Source organism: Myxine glutinosa, chromosome 1 (assembly GCF_964187855.1).
Source record: "Myxine glutinosa chromosome 1, kmMyxGlut1.1, whole genome shotgun sequence".
NCBI lineage: Eukaryota > Metazoa > Chordata > Myxini > Myxiniformes > Myxinidae > Myxine > Myxine glutinosa.
The window spans coordinates 33,513,726-33,535,325 of record NC_136261.1 but is presented as its reverse complement, the minus strand read 5'-3'; the positions used below and the strand labels follow the sequence as shown (position 1 = coordinate 33,535,325).

Genomic DNA, 21,600 nt, shown 5'->3' with positions numbered 1-21,600 from the left:
ACTAGTATGGGGCACACCTTTAAACAAAAAAAACAAGTTCTTCCTTATCCTGCATGTTGCAGCAACGAGGAATCAAACAAATCTTTCCTCTGAAATAATTTTCAGAGCCTTAAACGTGACTTTCATTCCATTGACGTCAGGCCTTGCCCGCATTGGGAAGAATATGTGGTGCTGGCTGAAACTACATACTAAAGTCTGGGTGACATGTTTGCCTTGGCTTTGTTGTCATGGGAAAGTCTGACTTTGCCTTTCACCACTATTTCAATCCCTTTTACTTAACATTATCAGCTTCCGACTTAATGTCTCGTCTTTTTTAGCATATTTAAAGGGTCTCCTGTAGCAATGGGGGAAGCTGAAGACCTTACTTTTGTGAATTAAATTATGGGAGCATTCATTTCTATATCCATCTCTTATGGGAAGCGGGCCGTCCCTCAATGTAACACATGATGGTGAAACCAACACAGAATGGCAGAATTGTTCAATACTTGTCAGGGATCAAAGTTGTACTGTTTAAAGAAGGGTTTTATAATTTTATGCTCCCAGCTGAACGACCCCACTGTCTCATACGCTCTTTGCTGTCGCTCTTTGCAAATGTTTCTCTCTGATTTCTTGTTGATTCAGATATAAAATGAAACTATAGGAGGTGGAGGCCGGGACGAACTCGTAACACTGCAATGGCACTCAGTAGTGCGCATACCCCCACCAGGCTAATAATTTTACATTTTGCATCCTACTGGATATTGATCCGGACCTGAACCAAAATCGAATCTGCTTGTTCTTGTCACCTACCCAACTCGTCCACCAAGTTTTGTCATAACACATCCACAACATTTTGAGATATCGTGAGCTCTATGTTGTTTTTGGCCCCATCTCGCAATTGTTAAGAATCAGTTTAAAAATTCTACTATTCTGATGTTCAAGAAAATCGAATCAATTTGTCCTTGTCACACACCCAGCCTGTCCACCAAGTTTTGTCTGAATCCATCCATTACTTTTTGAGATATTCTGCTCACAGACAGACAGACAGACAAAAAGGGGTGAAAGCATAACCTCCGCCCACCGAAGATAAACATGACCGGAAGTCTAACAGCGGTGTAGCTGGGCTTGCAAAATATTATAAACCACAAACACATATGATTAGCTCTTTAAACAGTTGTTAATGCTGCTTATAACATGAAACAAAGGAATTTGGAAGAATCCCGACATCCGTGAGGTAAGTTTTACTTGCAGAACTGAGTGAAGATCTACTGTAATCTATATACCCCACAAGCGTTGGGTAAATAACATGATCCTTCCTGTCGCTTAAAGTGGCGTTTTTCGTAGCGGTCTTTTGAAACCCACCAATTAAGCTTTTCTTTTTAAAACCGCCAATGAAACCCAATTTTCCTGCTGTTTTACACAAAACTGAAAGGGAGGAAGGCAGCGGTGTGCTCATTTACCAAGCAGCTAGCTTGCGCTTGCCAAGTCAGCCGTTCCTTAACGGTTTTGAATGGACTGCTTGCTCGAATGCTTAAACCACTTTAACATTACGTTATCATTATTCTAAAAATGTTATCGTTATCATTATTCTTGTTTGCGCGCTTGTTTGCACGCTCGTTTGCACGCCCGTTTGCGCGCTCGTTTGCGCGCTCGTTTTTTTGTGCTCGTTTGCGCGCTCGTTTTTTCGTGCTCGTTTGCGCGCTCGTTTGCACGCTCTTTTGCGTGCTCGTTTGCACGCCCGTTTGCGCGCTCGTTTGCGCGCTCGTTTGCGCGCTCGTTTGCGCGCTCGTTTTTCACGCTCGTTTTTGCGCGCTTTTTTGCACGCTTGTTTGCGGCCCCAAGTTTTGGCTGAAGATACTTCAGAATCCGGCAAAAGTTTTAAGCTTCCAGACGTCGGCCTTGAAGGCCGTTTTTGAGGCCACAAAAGCTAAATATCTATAAAGCTCAGTTGACTTTTTGCTCCACCAAATAACAGTGAAACGAAGTTGAGTAAAAGGGTGAAAATTCTACAGATGCTGTGATACATAACTACCTCTGTCGGTTTGAATGTTTGAAAGAGAATCGACGTCTGGATCAATTTTTGAATTAAATTTAAATCCCAATTTATATATATATATATATATATATTGTTACGGACACGACTTTGATGTTATGATGGGCCGAGCGGAATGGCCGCCGTGTTCGCACAGTTTACCCGATTCCACCCGACGTTGACCAAATCGCGCTATGCTAAATCAATGAAGGAAAGGACACAACGGCTGGGATAAATGAAACGACACAAGGGGTGCAGTTCTCAAGACCTCCGGAGGAGGATATAATTGGTGGTGCAGAAAAGGGGGTAGATTACAAGGTAAGAGGTAAAGCACAGAAAAGGTGGGCACTTAGACACAATCTTATCTATCCCCGACAGACCACAGACAAACGGAACAAGACTGACTTACACAGGGATTGATGGCAGGGAAGGACAGGCAGTCGATAGCACAAGGTGCACCTTGGCTCAGGGGCAGAATCAAACACGGTCCGGTCCAGAGACGCGGGGAGGTATTGCAGCGCTCGGAGGTGGCGTCCTTCTTCCTTCAAGTCCAGCGCGTATCTGACGTCACCTCCCTCTTCCTGCGCATGCTCAGCGGGGAGTGACACGCCCTCGGCTCGTTGGCTCCGCCCCAGATGGAATCGGTCCGCCGCTTCTATTGGGTGCGGGGGGTTACCGGGCTCCGCCCTTGACGAGGAGCTGACAGCGAGCCCCTACGTGGTAACCCCGTCGGAGCACATGTTCGATGGCGGCTAACCAAGCCGGAGTGAGGACGCGCACTCCCCGCGCCGCCGCCGTTGTTGTTGCTGTTGTTGTTGTTGTTGTTGCTGAACCGTGAGGAAGAGCTGCGGGGAGGTATTGGGAGGTCCTAAACTTCCTAACGGTGCCATACAATCACATTCTGGTGCAACGAAGAGTCAGAATTAATGGAAACGAGTCCTTAACTGACATAGACTAAGAATAACTAGCAAGATGTCCTATAGTTGTCTACGTGAGATGCGGTGGACCTGGATGCGACATTTAATGGGGGAAATAGGGGAAGGTCGGGTCTACAGAGTGTTGTTTACAGAAAATGGGACTAGGGAATGGGGGATTGGGGATAGTTGGGAAGTATTGGGGAAATAGGGGAATATTTGCAAGCGGATATGGATGGAGGCCAATCTCATATCCGCAACAATATATATATATATATATATATATATATATATATGTATATATATATATATATATATATATATATATATATATATATATACATATATATATATACATACATATATACATATAAATATATATATAATATATATAATATACAGACTTGGCATTTAATATGGAATATATATTTTTTCTTGACTTGGGTTTACTTTCTTAACTCACTATATCAATCTGGTGAGTTTCTTTTACACTTTGGTGATTTATTTGTTAAAAGAACCATGTCACTGATTGTCTGTCGCAGCAAGAAGTCAACAACAGGATTATATCACAGGTGGCGTGGCAAAATGTACGGACAGGTGCATTTGACGATTGGCTTCACAGTCGGGTATACAAGGGTTGTTGCGTTCTGTATTAGTGGAAAACAACTGCTGCACGTCTCCAAAAGTTATTGCCGCTTCCTCTGGAGATGGACCGTCAACTCGACAATGCTGTTTGTCATGGAGTGGTGGCTTTACGAAATTACGGCATGAAAGAGCGTGCTATTGCTCGGCAGTATGGCATCACTCAAGGTCAGGTGTCAAAGATCCTGAAACGAAATGCTCAGAGGGGTGTCCCTACTCCAATACCGAGGCCAGGACATCCCCACAGAACCACAAGGAGGGATGATCGCCAGCTGCACCGGTTAGTCCACAATGGCCGTACCAAGTCAGCTAATCGGCTTAGGGCTGAGTGGCAGCAACTGACAAATGTGCCTGTATCCATAAGGCGAGTCAACCAACGACTGGTTCAAGCAGGCTATCGTGCCAAGCATCCCCTGAGAAAGCCACGCCTGACCAGACAACACAGCCAGCGCCGATTGCAGTGGGCCAGAGAGCACCGTCAATGGCAGCCAGGACACTGGAATCATGTGATCTTAAGTGACGAGTCTAGATTTCTGGTCTATCGTCAAGATGGCTGCGTCCGAGTGCGCAGACAAGTGCATGAAGCCTACAACAAAGATTGAATAGTGCCAAGAGTCCAAGCTGGAGGTGGTGGGGTGACCGTTTGGGCTGCTTTTCATGCAGGGGGCAAAACTGACCTGGTTGTTCTGAATGGAAACCTGAACCAGTTCAAGTACAGGGCCATTCTGGAAGAAACATTGCTTCCATTTGCTCGTGCAGCCTTTCGAGGAAACTTTGTCTTTCAAGATGACAATGCACAGCCTCATCGTGCTCGCATGATCCAACACTTTCTTGCTGACCGTGGTGTAGAGCATATGGAGTGGCCTGCCATGTCCCCGGATATGAATCCGATCGAGAACTTGTGGGCAGAATTAACGCGTCAAATCGACCACTTGGACCAGCAGCCGACCTCTGTGCGTGAATTGCAGCAGGCTATTGTCACTGCATGGCAAGTGATTCCTGTCCAAACCTTGGCAAATCTCGAGAACAGCATGCCTCAACGTGTACGTGCTCTTCTGAATGCTCGTGGGGGTTACACGAAGTACTGAACTGTAATTCTACTGTCCGTAATCCCAGTCATAATTTAACTTTTGTTTTGGTTAAAAAATTTTTTGGCTAATGTGCAAAATAAAGAGATACTTCTGGAAAACGTACAGAAGTTTAACACAGTACTGTCCATGAATTGATACTCGATATCAGTTTACATCACTTTCAAGGATCAATTTATTTGTTTCGAAATGTCAAATGTGGTTTTTGTTTCTTTTAAAGGTCACATTAACAAAATCTCGAATAATTTCAACATAATTCCAATGAACTTTTGGTTCTAAGACATCTTGAAAAGTAAGTTCACCCCCACAAAAAAAATATTCCATATTAAATGCCAAGTCTGTATGTATATATATATATATATATATATATATATATATATATATATATATATATATATATATTATAATAGCCGTAGATGATTCTGTCTGTCTGTCTGTCTATCTGTTGGGTGTCTGTCCGGGGTGTGGCTTACTCGGTTTGCAGAGTAGCTCCACCCATAGCTCCACCCATTCTGGGAGTGGCTATAAACAAATATCCACCATTTTATTAACTCGCATAGCTTTGAGTCCTGTTTTGTAGGCCCGTGGTGTCTTGCTCTCCCCCAGTTTTATTTCAAATCAAATTCGATAAATCATTTCATTTTTCACAGTCGCTAACATAGTTTTAGACTCGGTTGAAAAAAAACGGGAAGAAAATCCGATGAAAGTTGCCGTTTATAGAACGAAATGAATTCTCAAAGGCCTGTAACTTGAAGGCCATTGAGTCTCTCTCACGCCTTTATCTCCAATCTAACTCACCATATGATTTCATTTTTATCGATGGTTTTACTTTTAGACTCGGTGTCAGCAATAATTGAGAACAATCCACACACGCGGGAAAATGCAGAGATATATTTTTTAAAATCGCGTCATGGTGTATCATACACCGCCCAACATGACACCGCCGGCAATGTGTCGATATATATTAAAAATTCGCTTTTGCTTTTCCGTTATGATATATTACTATTTCGTTTGATGATAGTCGTCACAAAAACGTCAACAATGATGCCGACATATATTTCTTCGTTTTTATTTCATTCAACATATTAGCCGGAAGTAAAATATGTTTCAGGAAATTACCGAGAGATATTTCTTCGTTTTTTTTATTAGTTATGTGCGCATACACTTTAAATAGGTTTATTTGAAATCTTTAATTTTCCACAAACATTCCACACACGCGGGAAAATGCAGAGATATATTTTTTAAAATCGCGTCATGGTGTATCATACACCGCCCAACATGACACCGACGGCAATGTGTCGATATCTATTTTAAATTCGATATATCATTTCATTTTTCACAGTCGCTAACATAGTTTTAGACTCGGTTGAAAAAAAACGAGAAGAAAATCCGATGAAAGTTGCCGTTTATAGAACGAAATGAATTCTCAAATGCCTGTAACTTCAAGGCCATTGAGTCTCTCTCACGCCTTTATCTCCAATCTAACTCACCATATGATTTCATTTTTATCGATGGTTTTAGAGTCGGTGTCAGCAATAATTGAGAACATTCCACACACGCGGGAAAATGCAGATATATTTTTTTAAATCGCGTCATGGTGTATCATACACCGCCTAACATGACACCGACGGCAACGTGTCGATACATATTAAAAATTCGATATATCATTTCATTTTTCACAGTCGCTAACATAGTTTTCGACTCGGTTGAAAAAAAACGGGAAGGAAATCCAATGAAAGTTGCCGTTTATAGAACGAAATGAATTCTCAAACGCCTGTAACTTCAACTTCAAGGCCATTGAGTCTCTCTCACGCCTTTATCTCCAATCTAACTCACCATATGATTTCATTTTTATCGATGGTTTTGGACTCGGTGTCAGCAATAATTGAGAACATTCCACACACGCGGGAAAATGCAGAGATATATTTTTAAAAATCGCGTCATGGTGTATCATACACCGCCCAACATGACACCGACGGCAACGTGTCGATATATATTAAAAATTCGCTTTTGCTTTTCCGTTAAGATATATTACTTTTTCGTTTGATGACAGTCGTCACAAAAACGTCAACAATGATGCCGACATATATTTCTTCATTTTTATTTAATTCAACATTATTAGCCGGAAGTAAAATATGTTTCAGGAAATTACCGAGAGATATTTCTTCGTTTTTTAAAATTAGTTATGTGCGAATACACTTTAAATAGGTTTATTTGAAATCTTTAATTTTCCACAATATAATTTACTTGCCATTTATCATTTGATGATTACGAGACAAATTCCTCTTGAGGATCGTGACAATTCATGCGCTGCGTGGAAACTTCTATTTCCAAAATGAATGAGACGATCGATGAAGAACGCAGACTTGAACAGGATGCAGCAAGAAAACGAATGAGACGGGCGAACGAGTCCATCGACGAACGTCAATGCAAACTTGCGGGGTCACCCGTGGGAATCCCACGGGCATGGATGTGTGTGACATTTCGACATATTGAGTTAGATGCTGCACATTCATTTTTACAAAATGGTTACTGGCAGTCATCAGATCCAGAAATGGTGTAAAAACCACCGTTTAGAGGCCATTTTTCCCCGCAAAGCGGGGGTTGGCCTTTTCGGGGACCGTGGTAGTTGTTGTTTTTTTGTCCCCTTTTTGAAGCAATGTTTTACGGCCGGATGCCCTTCCTGACGCCAACCCTTTTTGCCGCCTTCAACGACAAACAGGGAATTACCAGTGAACTGGTACTCAATTAGCCGACCTCGGAAGGATGACAGGCTGAGTCAACCCCCCTGGCATTAATTCGGCGATCGACCGAGATTCGAACCCAGGATCCTAAGCCGGCACCCTAGCCGCTAGCCCAACACCAGAAATGGTGTCATGAACACAATTTATTTACGCACAAGCACAAAAGCAAGACGGGCCGATTTCCGATTCCGACGGGCGAGACGGGCCGATTTCCGATTCCGACGGGCCGATTTGGAGCAAGAAAAAGAACGAGACGGGAGAAAAAGGAGAGAAACGAGACGGGGAAAGCCGATTGGAGAGGCGAGTGAGGCGCGATTGGAGAGGAGTGTGAGGCGCGATTGGAGAGGAGTGTGAGGCACGATTGGAGAGGAGTGTGAGGCGTGATTGGAGAGGAGTGTGAGGCACGATTGGAGAGGAGTGATTGGAGGGGAGTGTGAGGCACGATTGGAGAGGAGTGTGAGGCACGATTGGAGAGGAGTGTGAGGCGCGATTGGAGAGGAGTGTGAGGTGCGATTGGAGAGGAGTGTGAGGCGCGATTGGAGAGGCGTGTGAAGGATTGGAGAGGAGAGGAGTGTGAGGGATTGGAGAGGTGAGGGATTGGAAAGGAGAGGGATGTGAGGGTTTGGAGAGGAGAGGAGTGCTAGGTGGAGAGAGGAGAGTGTCAGGTGGAGACAGGAGAGTGTCAGGTGGAGACAGGAGAGTGTCAGGTGGAGACAGGAGAGTGTCAGGTGGAGAGGAGTGAGGGGTCACATATTATGTGAAATAAATAAATTGTGTTCATCACACCATTTCTGGATCTGATGACTTGCCAGTAACCATTTTGTAAAAATGAATGTGCAGCATATAACTCAATATGTCGAAATGTCACACACATCCATGCCCGTGGGATTCCCACGGGTGACCCCGCTAGTATATATATATATAACGCAAGTTGTCTGTGTGTGTGTGTCCGCGTTTTATTCAGAGATGGCTGAACGGATCTTCATCAAACTTTCAGAGGTTCATCAGTGAGTGCCTGGGAGAGTTTTAGGCAAAAAAATAATAATAATAATTGAAAAAAAAAGGTTTGTTTTTTTGGAGTTTAATAAAAAAATTTAAAAATAATAAATCGCTCGATCGTGCCGAAGCCTTTTTAAATGAATGGCAGTTATATACAAGTGCACATTCGCATAAATAAATACAAAACAATTACCATACATTTGAATACAAATAAATCAAACAATTCCGGAAGTGTACGAATTTGGTAGGATGGCTTCTTCTTCTTCTTCCTGATTTGCATCACACTTAACTCAGAAACATGAGCCACATTCACTCAGAAACATGACACTCCCCTTCCTCTCCTGCCTCCCCCCTCCCCTCCCCTTCCCCCCTCCTCCCTCCTTCTCTCCCCACCCTTCCCTCCTCTTTCCTCCCCCTCCCCTCTCCTTCACTCCCCTCCCCCTCCCCCTCCCTCCCCCTCCCTCCTCCCCTCCCTCCTCCCCCCTCCTCCCCTCCCTCCTCCCCTCCCCTCCCCTTCCTCCCCCTCCCCTCCCCTTCCCCCCTTCCCTCCCCTCTCCTTCCCCCCTTCCCTCCCCTCCCCTTTAAGATATAAATTCTCTGTAAAAGAGCCTCCACTTCTGACTGCTCCCCTTTCCCCCCACCCCAATTCTTCCCCCCCCCTCCCCCTCCTCCCCTCTCCCCCCCGAACCCACCCTCTCCTTCCCTCCCCCCCGTTCCCCTCCCCTCCCCCACCCCCCCCGTTCCCCTCCCCTTCCCCCCCACCCCCCGTTCCCCTCCCCTTCCCCCTCACCCCCGTTCCCCTCCCCTTCCCCCTCCCCCATTCCCCTCCCCTTCCCCCCCACCCAATACTCCCCCCCTCCCCTCCCCCTCCCCCTATTCCCCTCTCCTCCCCCCCCCCCCGAGCCTCCTCTCCTTCCCTCCCCCCATTCCCCTCCCCTCCCCCGCACCCCCCGTTCCCCGCCCGGCAACACCGGGTACTTCTGCTAGTATAATATACAGTATATAAACGCGAGTTGTCTTTCTGTGTGTGTGCGTTTTATTCAGAGATGGCTGAACGGATCTTCGTCAAACTTTCATATGTTCGTCAGTGAGTGCCTGGGAGTGTTTTAGGCAAAGAAAAAAAAAAAATCGTTTTTCTGGAGTTAAAAAAAAATCGCTCGATAGTGCCGAAGCCTTTTCAAATGAATGGCAGTTATATACAAGTACACATTCACATAAATAAATACAGAACAATTACCAGACATTTGAATACAAATAAATCAAACAATTCCGGAAGTGTACGAATTTGGTAGTATGGCTTCTTCTTCTTCTTCCTGAATCGGCATCACACGTAACTCACAAACATGAGCCACATTCACTCAGAAACGTGAGCCACTCCCCTTCCTCTCCTGCCCTCCCCCCTTCCTCTCCTGCCTGGAAAAGTAGATGGGAGGGTTGTCCAGTCGGTCTTTTCGGAGAGACATAGTAAGAGTGAGATTTGTCAGGATTGAAAGACATGTTCCACTAGTAAGGGCATTTTATGAGATATTTCACAAATCTGTTAACTAAATTGTTACCAAAAAATTTCTTCACCAATATGTTTGTAAAGGTGTGTAATAACATGTGTTAAAATGTTGAAGTTCAACTCCCGTGGGAAACCCAGAAAAAAAGCTGTTGAATTCGGGTACCGAAAAATTATTTTCGAGAATTTTTATTTTTTTTAATCGGCCCTTAAGTAACTTATGAGGGGTCAAATAAGGGTTTTTCATGATTCTTAGTTGATTGTTAACATTTATATTTTCACTTTTACATTTACACACAAAGTAGCTTTTATTTCACATACATATATAATACTCGAGAGTTATTTCTCATTCACAATGTCAGAAGTTTCAACAGTCATTGTCTATGTCTTCTTCAGACTCAACAACATCATGACTGCAGTTTCTGCATGTAATGCCATTACAGACTCCACAGGCCGAGATGCACGTGACCCCATTCTTCTTGCAGCTGCATCGCCGGTTTCTTAGCTTTGTCGAGTGCCTTCAACTTCACCCGGGGGAAAGCTGCTGTTGTCTGTGGATCTGGCAAAGGTGGTGCCGGAGAGGTGACTTCGATCCAACCCATTGAGTGAAAGGGAGTGTTTCCGTGAATAGAGACAATGTTTAAATCTATATTGTCTCCAACAAACTGAGTGACTGCATTGTCTGTTTCCCCAACCTCCATAAAGACCACCTGATCATTACTTGACAATTCACTTTCACTGGCTGGCACTTTGGCTGTCATCACTGATTGAGCCTCAAGCGCAGCATCAACCGCAACCTCATCATTGATCTGTTCATCGGTTTCCTCCACAATGGTGTCAAGAGTGCCAGAAGTATCTGGAACATCATCTCCACTCCTACTATTAAGGAAGCAGTATTTGTAGTTTTGTGTCTCCGTGTAAGACTCAGTGTATCCCAGCCGGTGGAACTTGTTGAGCATCCATTTTGACCCAAGTCTATGATCAAGTTGTATGGCAAGCCCCATTTGGTGTGGCAATACTCCAGACCGAGGTCGACAGGCCTTAATAAAATTCTGCCCCCAAACGGCAACTCTTTCGTCTGTCTTGACAATCGGTCTCAAGAACATCTGAAGGCTTGCAGGAACAAGTGTCAGCTGACTATCGATGTCAGTCATACTGTGTGTGGTGGGGTATGACTTTGGACCTAAATCAATCAAGGCAATATCATTGGATATGAACTTGAGTGCCGTCTTTATGATCTGAGTCTTCTCATCTCCATGGTCAAGATTAGCATGATGCGCTCGCAGAATATTGTCGGTGCCATCTTTGAGACAGAGTACATCTGCCCTTCTTTCCTGTGTTGTGAAATACAAGGTGTCTTCGTATTTCTCTAGAAGTTTTATCTTTAGCCAATGCTTTGAATAAGAAAGGCTCTTCTCTGGTGACTGATCAAACTCCTGCAGTTTTTCATGGACTTGGTCCATGTTCATTACCCCATGCTCTAATTCTGAGTCTAACCATTCGCAGAATTCAATAAAAACTGCCTCTCGCTCCTCATCAATACTCCTCTGTCCTCTCTTCCTTTTTCCTTCTTCATCAGTCTTGGACAAACTGTCACCTCTCGCAAACATAAGTTTGCATCGCAAATGGTACAGTGTTTCTTCTGCTACCAAGTCGTTGATCCCTTCCAGGCGTCCAGTGACTTCAGTGCCCCAGTCATCCCCGCGACTCCGTGCTGTCTTCAGCAAGCTTGCCTTCAGTGTATCTGCAGTCAAATTATCTGGCACTTTGTATTTCTTTCTAGCTTGTGCTGGATTATTTTTGTAGAGCTGGGCTGGTTGGTTGCAAAGAATGCATACATCCTTATACAGGAGGTCAACTGACTGTGATTTCTAGAACTGCAGCCAGTTGATGAACTGAACTCGCAAGTAGTGCGTCTTCTCTTCAACTTTGATGACTCTTTCTCTGCCTTTGATGCTTGAGCTGACTTCTTGGTGGTTGCAACAAAGTTGTTGTACAGATCATTTTTACACTTCTGGTGGTACCTCAGTTTTCCTTCCTTTTGAGCCTCCTTCATACGTTCCACAACAGTAACATTTTCGACAGTTTCTGCTTGTTTCAATAAAGTTGAGTATCCCTTTGGAGTTGCCTGTATGAGCCTTTCAGCTGGTGTATCCGAGCGTGCACAGATGAAGCAATTGAGCACAGGTGGAGTAACGTCTTCATCCATATTGCTAGACTCCATGTCCTGCAAAGTAGAAAATGAGATATATTTAGAAATTATTTTTCCACAAAGGAGTGTCTGTGGTGAAATATAAATGTTAACAATCAACTCAGAATCATGAAAAACCCTTATTTGACCCCTCATAAGTTACTTAAGGGCCGATTTAAAAAAATTAAAATTCTCGAAAATAATTTTTCGGTACCCGAATTCAACAGCTTTTTTTCTGGGTTTCCCACGGGAGTTGACCTTCAACATTTTAACACATGTTATTACACACCTTTACAAACATATTGGTGAAGAAATTTTTTGGTAACAATTTAGTTAACAGATTTTCATATGTTTCCCTTACTACACTTGTTTGATCAGTCTGTGATTTTGTCCAGGTCTTCAGAGAATGAGGAGGCTGCAGACTGCTGATCTGAGGGATGAATAATGGAGCAGCAGAGAGTGGAGTCATCAGCAAAGAGATAGAGAGGATTTTCCAGAGAGTCGGAAAGATCATTGATGAAGACCAGAAAAAGCACAGGGCCCAGAACACTGCCTTGGGGAACTCCAGCCTGAACAGGAAGGGGAGATGAGAGAAATCCATTCAGGGCCATACATTGACTATGATCAGAGAGGAAGTCTGCTTGACGTGCATGGAGATTTCCATGGATACCATAGGAGGAGAGTTTGGTGAGCAGAGCGGGGTGCCAGACCGTATCGAAGGCACGTGATATGTCAAGGGAGACGGCTCTGATTTCCTTTTGGCATTGAGGACCTCCATCCATTGTTGAGTCTGCAGAATCAGCATGTCCAGAGTAGAATTACCTGGTCTGAATCCAAATTGATGATCGGAGATCAAGCCATTGGAGAAGAGGAAGGATTTGATATCCGAAGCCATGATGGATTCCATGACTTTCCTGATAATTGGGAACAGGCTGATTGGTCTGTAGTTGCAAGGATCTGTTTTTGCACCTTTTTGTGTAAAGCGGTAATGTTTACCGATTTCCAAGATGATGGCAGATGAGCTTGAGCAAAAGAGAGGGTGAAGAAAACAGAGAGAGGTTGAGATAGAGCGGCAGAGCAGGATTTTAGGACCCGTGGGCTGATGCCGTCTGGTCCAGTTGCAGAATCAGAGTCGAGGTTTGAATCGTTCTGCAAATCGTTCTGCAAAGGATTGTTCTGCAAATCCTCCCATCTACTTTCACAACATCCATCTCAAAGAGATTCAGCCACTCAAACTCTTGGGTCTCACTCTAGGCCATGATCTCTTTCTTCGGCAGGCCACATTGCAAAATTGGCCTCCAAAGCCAGAGGCTGACCGGACATCTTCCGTTGTCCATCATCCAAAGTCCTTCCTTGGCACACCTGAGCTCCTATCCACCTACAAGGCTTTCATCCGTAGCTTGATGGAGTACTGCTCTCCCCTGTTGGCTGGCTCCCCTACCTCACATGTTGCTCAGCTTCACACTATGGAAGCCAAAGCTTTCAAGATTGTTGGAATCTCCCAGGATTAAGCTGAGTCTATGAGCCTTTCACTTCGCCGTCGCCGACAGATCAGTGCTCTCTTTGTCGTCTGCTGCCTCATTTCTGGTCTTGCACCCTCTGCTCTCTCCGTGCTTTGTCCCACCCAGCTATCTGCAGGACACACACAGTACCAGCAACCCCATCCTCGTAAAACGGCCTAAATCCAGTACCACTGCTCACCTACACTCATTTATTCCTCTTTTTTTCCCCCACCTGTGGAACCATCTTCCATATTCTCTTCAATCTCATTCTTCCTTCCACGTCTTCAAGACAGATATTCCCCATCCTCTCAAATCATCCTCCATCCAAAACCATGATCTTTTCTCCACCCATTAAACCCCACAACCCTCCCAAAATTGTACTGATGTATCCATCTTGTCACCCATTCTATTCTCTCCTACCCTTCATCGTTACCCTCATCCCTTGTTTGTCCGTCTCCATTGAATTTCTCCCTCTGCCATGCTGTTGGGGTTTCACCTTTCTCCTGCTGTTACCTTTATGTTGTGTCCTGATCTGTTCTGTGTCGCCTAGACCATCCCAAAAAAGAAGTGAATCTTCACCATTGAGAGATAGGGCCAGAAACGATAAATAAGATATACAGCATGATACTTCAAAACGGTGTGCACGAGGATAAGAACAAGCCAATTTGATTTTGGAGGTCAGGATCCACTTCCGGTCTATCAGTGGGATACAACATGTAAACTGTTCAGCCTGGCGGAGGTATGCACTCTCCTGAGTGCCTTTCTAGTTCATCTTATAATCCGGTAAGTATGACAGGCTGTGCTGAATTTTGTACCATGGTCGATGTAGGCCTGTAGGGTAATTCTTTTTCATTTTATTACAAGTCATTGAGCATTGTACGATAATAAATCATTCACTCCCCCCAATGTTATTTAACATAACTGATGAATTGTGTGTTTACTTGTTTGCTATTTGGATTGTAACATTGAGTTCATTCCTTGCAGGAGGATACGGGAGTACCAGTATACCACCCAACACCCACCCAGTCAAGACTTGCCACACAGTTGACTGAGGAGGAACAAGTGCGTATTGCTCAACGACTGGGCCTTATCCAGCACCTTCCACGTGGAGTCTATGATCCTGGCAAGGATGGAGGGGAGAAGCGCAATCGCGAGTAAGTTACGATTGAGGATGTTTCAGTGAGAATTTGATGAGATACCCGTTCTGTGCCTGGGGGATTCTGAGTATGTGGGGAGCAGGGTGGGGGAGGGTGCGGGAGTGGGTGAAACCTGGGGCGGGGGGGCTGGCGGGTTAATGTGGAGGAGGTTGGTGAGGGGAGCTGGATAGGCCATGGGGGTAGAAAGTGGAGTGGGAGAGATATTTGGTCGCCCAGGTGAACCTGAGTTTGGAGGTGAGGGTAGCAAAGGGGTGATGAAATTCCTGGAAGAATGGTCACACTTGATGCTAATGTCCAGTGAATCAGACACACACACACACACACGCACGCACACACACACACACACACACATACACATACACATACACACACACACACACACACACACACACACACACACACACACACACATATCTGGGTAATGTAGACGTCACCAAAAACATCAACCACAGGACATCAAAGTTCTCTTGGAGAGAGAAGAAGGATGTTCCTTCATGCCTTCACCCCCAACTCCCATGCCGTTATGGCTGGAGAGGGATCTGCTGGGAGGAGGGCCAGGTTTTGGTCAGCCAAGAGGCCGGAGACCCTTTGCGACCATGGAAGGCCATTTTGGTGTCCCTCTCCTGTAAAGGAACAACAACAACACTGTATTAGTACAGGATTGGGGGGTGGACTTTGTTGTGCCCTGTGGAAGGACAGATCATGTGACACCTTTAACCAAGCCAACTACTCTCTGCACACAACAACATAGTCTTTTTCACCCCCACCACCTCATTGTGGGACTTCCTCGCTGCAAAGTTGAGAAAGTGTTTGAATTGTATTAAATTGTTTCTGTGAATGCTCCACTTGGTCACATGTGACTCCATCTGTGCTCTGGAGGGTATATCGGCTGTATAATTGGAAATGGAATTGGGATTTTTTGCTGAGCTGACCAGCTGGGTAAGTTGACATCCACTGGGAGATGTGGTCAATAGATGAGGATTATGTTTGGAAAAGTTAAATTGTTGTTGAAGTAAAGTAGGCCTGTTTGTATTTTGGTACCACGCTTCTCTTCACGCCATAGTAACTTCTGGACAAGGCACGAAGAGGATGGGAGGTTAAATAATTTTGTTTTGTACATATCAGGATTGTGTTTTTTATGAAATTATGCAGGTCGAACGCTATGATTAATGAGGTAATGCTAGATTCGGTCTCGCATTTCTCAACCCCCTCTAATTTAATGGGTAAGATAAATCGGAGAATGAATGTTTAATTGTTAATGCCAGGAGATTTTGATTGACATTGACAAGAGCCTATGATCCAGCAGGAGGGGACTGTGTTGCATGTGTGGGGTACAGGCTCGTACCCAACACATGCAACATGACAATGTAAGGCTTTATTATGGATTGTGCCCTTCTTGTCTTCCTCTTCCCTTTATAAGGGGTGAAATGCCCTATTTTTGAAAATTATTCGAGTTGTACTTTTTTTGTTACACTAGCCCTATATAGTATTTCTGTAACATATTTTGGATTTTCAATTTTGTTTCGACCCCCCACCAGGTTCGGGTAAAAATTGGTTCCCCCTGCTAATGGGTTGCTTTGGCCAAATGTGAGATTTTTCGAATTTTATAAAAGTAAGAACACTTTCTTATTGTAATTCAGGGTCACAGAATCCAAAAATGGCCTCTGAAAGGTGGTGCGATCAAAATTGAAAAATAACTAGTTCAATTGTTTTGAAAATTGAAAATTGGGTAAACATTTAAGCTTAATAATTGCTTATTTCTTATATTTTCTCTTCTCCCCCAAACTTCCCCGAACATCTACCCTTTGTGTAATGTTTTAGATACCATTTTGTTTTCCTTCTCTCCTCGCGGCACGTGCTTGTTGTCTCGCTCCGCCCCCTTTATCTCCTTTTCTTCCACCTCTTCCTTCCATCTCCAGTCGATACGCCTTTCCAATTCTAGTTTCCTCCATCTCATTTAGCCCTTTCTCTGATCCACGCCCTCACTTCAGGGACTTTTCCCAGATTGTTTTTCACAGTTTTGTTTAAATATGTTTAAACTTTCCCCTGCAGTGTTTTATTCAGTGGTTTATACAACACGCAGTTTTTATTCCGATTTAAAAGGCTTTTCAATTTCCTCATCAAATCATTCCATTTCAAAAAAAAATTCAATCTCTTACAGTCATTCCTTTCTCCATTCTCTAAACTCACCTTCATTCCACCCCTCTTCTATCGTTTTCAAACGGATCCCTGACTTGAAAGTCACAATCAACCCAGTTTGTAATAAATGTTCGTTTTTCATAAATCATCCACTTTCTAAACTCCCCCATCACCCCTCCCATCCGAAACTCCCCCTTCACCCTCCCCTCCAAAACTCCCCCTCACCCCTCCCTTTCGATTCTCTCTCCTCACCCCTCCCCTCCTAAACTCCCCCCTTGCCCCTCGGCCTCCCCTCCTAAACGCCCCCCCCCCCACACCTCCCCTCTAAATCTCCCCACTTGCCCCTCCCCTTCAAAACTCCCTCCTCACCCCTCCCCTTCAAAACTTCCTCCTCACCCCTCCCCTTAAAAACTCCCCCCTCACTCCTCCCCTTCAGAACTCCTCCCCCCCCAACCCTCCCCTTCTAATCTTCCCCTTACTATTTTTCTCAAATTCTCCCCTCTCCCCCTCCTCCTCATAGCTGCCTCCTCCCCACTTCCTCTCCCTTCCATCACATACGTCCACCTCCTCCAGTCTTTGACTTTTCTCTGCCCCCCACACCCCCTCAAACAACACCTCACTGTGCCTCTTCCCATCACCATCAAATCTTTTGTCCTCCTCATCCTTCCCTTTCTCCAAACTCTTCTGCAATCTCCGACACACTATCAACAGCTCTCCCTACTTCCTCTCACCCGTCATCTTACCCTACCCCTCCCCTCCCTTGTCCTGTACCCGATGCTGCCCCTCCCTCTTCCTTAACGGTATGGACCTCAAACATCCGGGGCCTTCGCTCAAACCTGATTGATCTCTCCATACAGGTTGCTTCTGACAAACCAGGCGTAATCTGCTTAACAGAAACTTTCCTACTTCAAGATATCTTTGATTCCTTAATATATCTTCCTGGTTACTCCCTCCTCCGGTATGATAGACCTGAGTCTCGTCCTGGTGGTGGGGTGGCTATCTTTATCAAAAACTCTCTTCCTCACTCTCCTTGCACTGCCCTCTCTCCACCCCACCCCCCTCTGGCTACAGCTTCCTCTCTGCTCCCACCTTTTGTTCATAGGTGTTCTGTACTGTCCTCCAAACAATGATGACTCCATTTACATCTCCCTGTCTGACAACATGGAGAAACTTCTATCCACTCATCCCAACTCTCTCTCTTCCTCATATGTGGCGACTTCAACTGTCATCATGACAGCTGGCTGGGTGTAGGTTCCTCTCACACCAGCCATGGCACCTCAGCAAGGGACTTCTGCGACTCACTGGGCCAGACACAATCTGTCAATTTCCCGACCCGAATCTCAGTCAGTGGAGTATCTTCTCTTCTAGGCTTGGTTATGACTAACTTCCCTGCAAATGTCTGCTGCTCTTCTTCTGCTCCAATCGGTTCTTCTGATCATTTCCTTGTTAAAGTGGACATCTCTCTGGCCATTCTCAGAGAGCTTCCTCAGTGCCGGCGAGTCTGGCATTTCACTCAGGCTGACTGGCACGGTCTTCAAGCAGCCATCAAATCATCTGGACTGGTCTTCCATCTCTACTGCCTCTGGCCTTGTATCCCCCATCATTATTTAGTTCAATTAAATCAGCGGACCAGACGTAATCAACACCTTTGGAATAAACCTTCCGTCTTTTTAACTTTGTGATTATAGGTTTATGTAATTCATCCGCAAAAGCGATTTGCTCCACAGTCTTGATGACATCATTAGAGCTTAATAGTTTTTTTGATAACCAAGTCCCAGTCTCAATTTAACACTTATCAATTTTTTCCCAATAAACCTATCAACTTTCTCTCTCAACGTTGGATTTCGTATCGGAGATAAATTATACAACCTTTGTCTGTCAGTTTTGTGTTTTTCATCCAACGTAGTGCTATTCCCTTAATCAATATCATGCTTCATACACAAATACGTGTCCTGCCATCGTACTCAAGTACTGCCATCAACCCTATTTAGAGGTTTAGACCAAGGTTTAGGATTGTCAGCCTCATCTAATCTTTTATCCAAGTTTGTTCCTGGTCCAGAGAAAGAATACCCCGGAAGGTGTAATTACCCCTGAATTCCAGTTGTAAATTTACTCCCTGATATAAACTTTTGCATATCTCCTCTGCTTTTATGCTCAGAAATAAATTGACACTTTTTAGAGCCACACACTAAACATATTCCCTTTTGATAAACTCTATTATTTTTACTTTTAACAAACGAGATATTTTAGTATTGGTTTTCTTTTTACACTTAACACAATAACTCATTTATTTATGAGAAAAATTCATAGAGTGTGAAAACCTTTTTGGTTTCCAACATATACATTTCTATCTTGATTTTTAAAACATAAAGAATCCTTCGGAATGCCTTTACTCTCTCCTCCGTTTATTTAGGGGAAAAAAATATCTATATAAAACTTTAACTAAAGTCAATAACACTAACATCATCAACTACATAATCTTTTTCTTCTTCTTTATCCCCACTTTCTCATCCCCACCTCCTCCCCACTTGACACACTTTATCCCCACCTCCTCCCTGCAATTTGAGTTATTCTTGAAAATATTTTTTTCATTAAACTTTTAATTTCTTTATTTTCCTCCTCAGTGCATTGAGTTTGATTTATTTTCTGTAATACCTCTTTCTGTAATACCTCCAATCTTTTATTAATCTCACTGGTTTCCATATTTTTATATTTTTCCTCCCTCTCTCTCTTTCCTCCTCCTTTTTCTCACTCTCTTCCTTCTCTTTTATCCCTTGCCTCCTTCTCTCTTTTCTCCCTTTCCTCCCTCTCTTCTTCAACTCCTTCCTCATCCCTTGCTACCCTTGAACCATCTCCCCATAGAATATTATACATATATTCATCTGGATTTTGAGATATTCTTGTATCTGTAATTATTTTTCTCATAATAGAATACCAATAAGATTTGTTGAGGATTTCTAAGAGTTTTATATTTCATAACTTTTAGAAGTTGATTTTTATTTAATATTTTAATCAAATCTTCATTTGTCGGTTTAGCAATATCAGTATAAGACCAGTTCTTAATTAAAAATTTCCCATGTCTATGTTCTAATTCATAAGGAATGTAATATCTAACATAATAATATAATAATAATAATAATAATAATAACCCTTTTCTTGTAAGTATCCTTGAATACAAAAATTATAATTATCTTGTAGTCTTCTCCCTGCCATTTATGTATTAAAAAAATTAATGTTTCTGAAATAGAGGAGAGATTAATATGATGACAAGTAATGCCACCCCATCTTCCTGTTGTTAAATTGGTTTGTATTCCTTGGCTTTGTATATTTATCTGATTTCCTTCCTTCTTTGTCATATAAACTATTGCTTTGCTGTCATGTAATTTTCTATTCTTGAAATCGTGTATTTGTTGTTTGCTAATTGTGCTGCCACATATCTCCTTATCCTCACCAAGCGGGTAATATTCTTCTTCGAGTCTGATTAAAATCATGTAAGTCTTCCAAGTTTATTGAAAAGGACCAATTATACCCTAAATCATACATATTATACTCCCATTTATTGATTCTCATATTAACTACATGTCCTTCTTTATGAAGTTCAATTGTAAGTAGATAGTTAAATTTAATAAGGAAAGGTGTATTGTTTGTAGACCCAGGTGTTGTGGTTGTAAATTCTACTTGTTTAACAAAACGTGCTGTTTTATTGAAAGATATATCTTGTGATAAATCATTAAATCTAATTAAATCATTGGCATCTGTGGGGCTTGGATAATTGATTAATTTATAAGTATTTTTCATATTAATATTTTTTGTTTTATTATATTTTTGTCGTTCAGCCTGTGCCTTTGTATAATAATTTGATAGATCGATATCCAACTCTTGGGATATGCCAAAGATAGAACCATCTTTTCCAACATAAGTCATTTATATTAGATTAAAAATGACATCATCAAAATTTTCATTATTGTTGAGTTGAAATAATACATATAAACATAATTGACCACAGCATTTGGAATTAATGTCTTGGACTTGAAATGTTTGATAAACACCATTCTGTAAGAATTTTTTATTCAAGAGGTGGTGGCATACCATAACTATCAAAATAACATTTTTCCTGACTATTATAAATACAAACCCAATGACAACCATTCCCATTATTATCTTCTAAATTCATAACAATATTATTTGTATTTTCAGACAACTTTGTTAATCTCTCATACAAATAACCACATGATCAATTTTTAGTTTTTTACAATATTTAGCAAGTTCTATATTTGATGTTGTATCCTTTACAAATTGTTTATACCATTTTTCAATTTATTAATGAGAAAGATATAATCCATTACCCCCCTTTTAGTTGGTCTTACACCTGCCTGTGCGATAGAAGAAAGCATATCTCCAACTAATACCCCCAATTCCACTTATGCCGATCGACCCCGATCTGCACAACGGGAACGATCCTATTTGGAACGGGATCAATCGGCATGATCGTAAACGGAACGTCTTCGATCTTTGTCGATCGGGACAAAAAAATAGATCGGGGCGATTTTTTTAACATGTTTAAAATTTCCATCCCGATCTGAAATAGCGGGACTGATCGTGATTACAGCGTGAATGCAACGTAGTCCATCGGAATGATCGTAGTTAGAACGGCTTGATCGCAGTTAGAACGGCTTGATCGTGATTACAGCGTCGTTGCAGCGGGAGGATTA

At 43.1% G+C, this 21,600-nt stretch overlaps 1 protein-coding gene across 2 annotated transcripts in view; it reads left to right on the top strand.

Moving 5' to 3' along the window:
- Positions 1-21,600, top strand: part of RNF11 (ring finger protein 11) — a 106,156-nt gene that overhangs the window by 63,262 nt on the left and 21,294 nt on the right. The window contains exon 5 of one of the 2 annotated variants that reach the window (XR_013621940.1): positions 14,577-14,713. Coding sequence is in view for 1 of the 2 variants with exons in the window: in XM_068109343.2 (XP_067965444.1) it covers positions 14,577-14,746 (170 nt within the window). In the remaining variant the exon portion in view is untranslated. Of the gene's footprint in view, positions 1-14,576; positions 14,747-21,600 lie in introns of those variants that run through there. The other variant, XM_068109343.2, reaches the window with a different exon arrangement.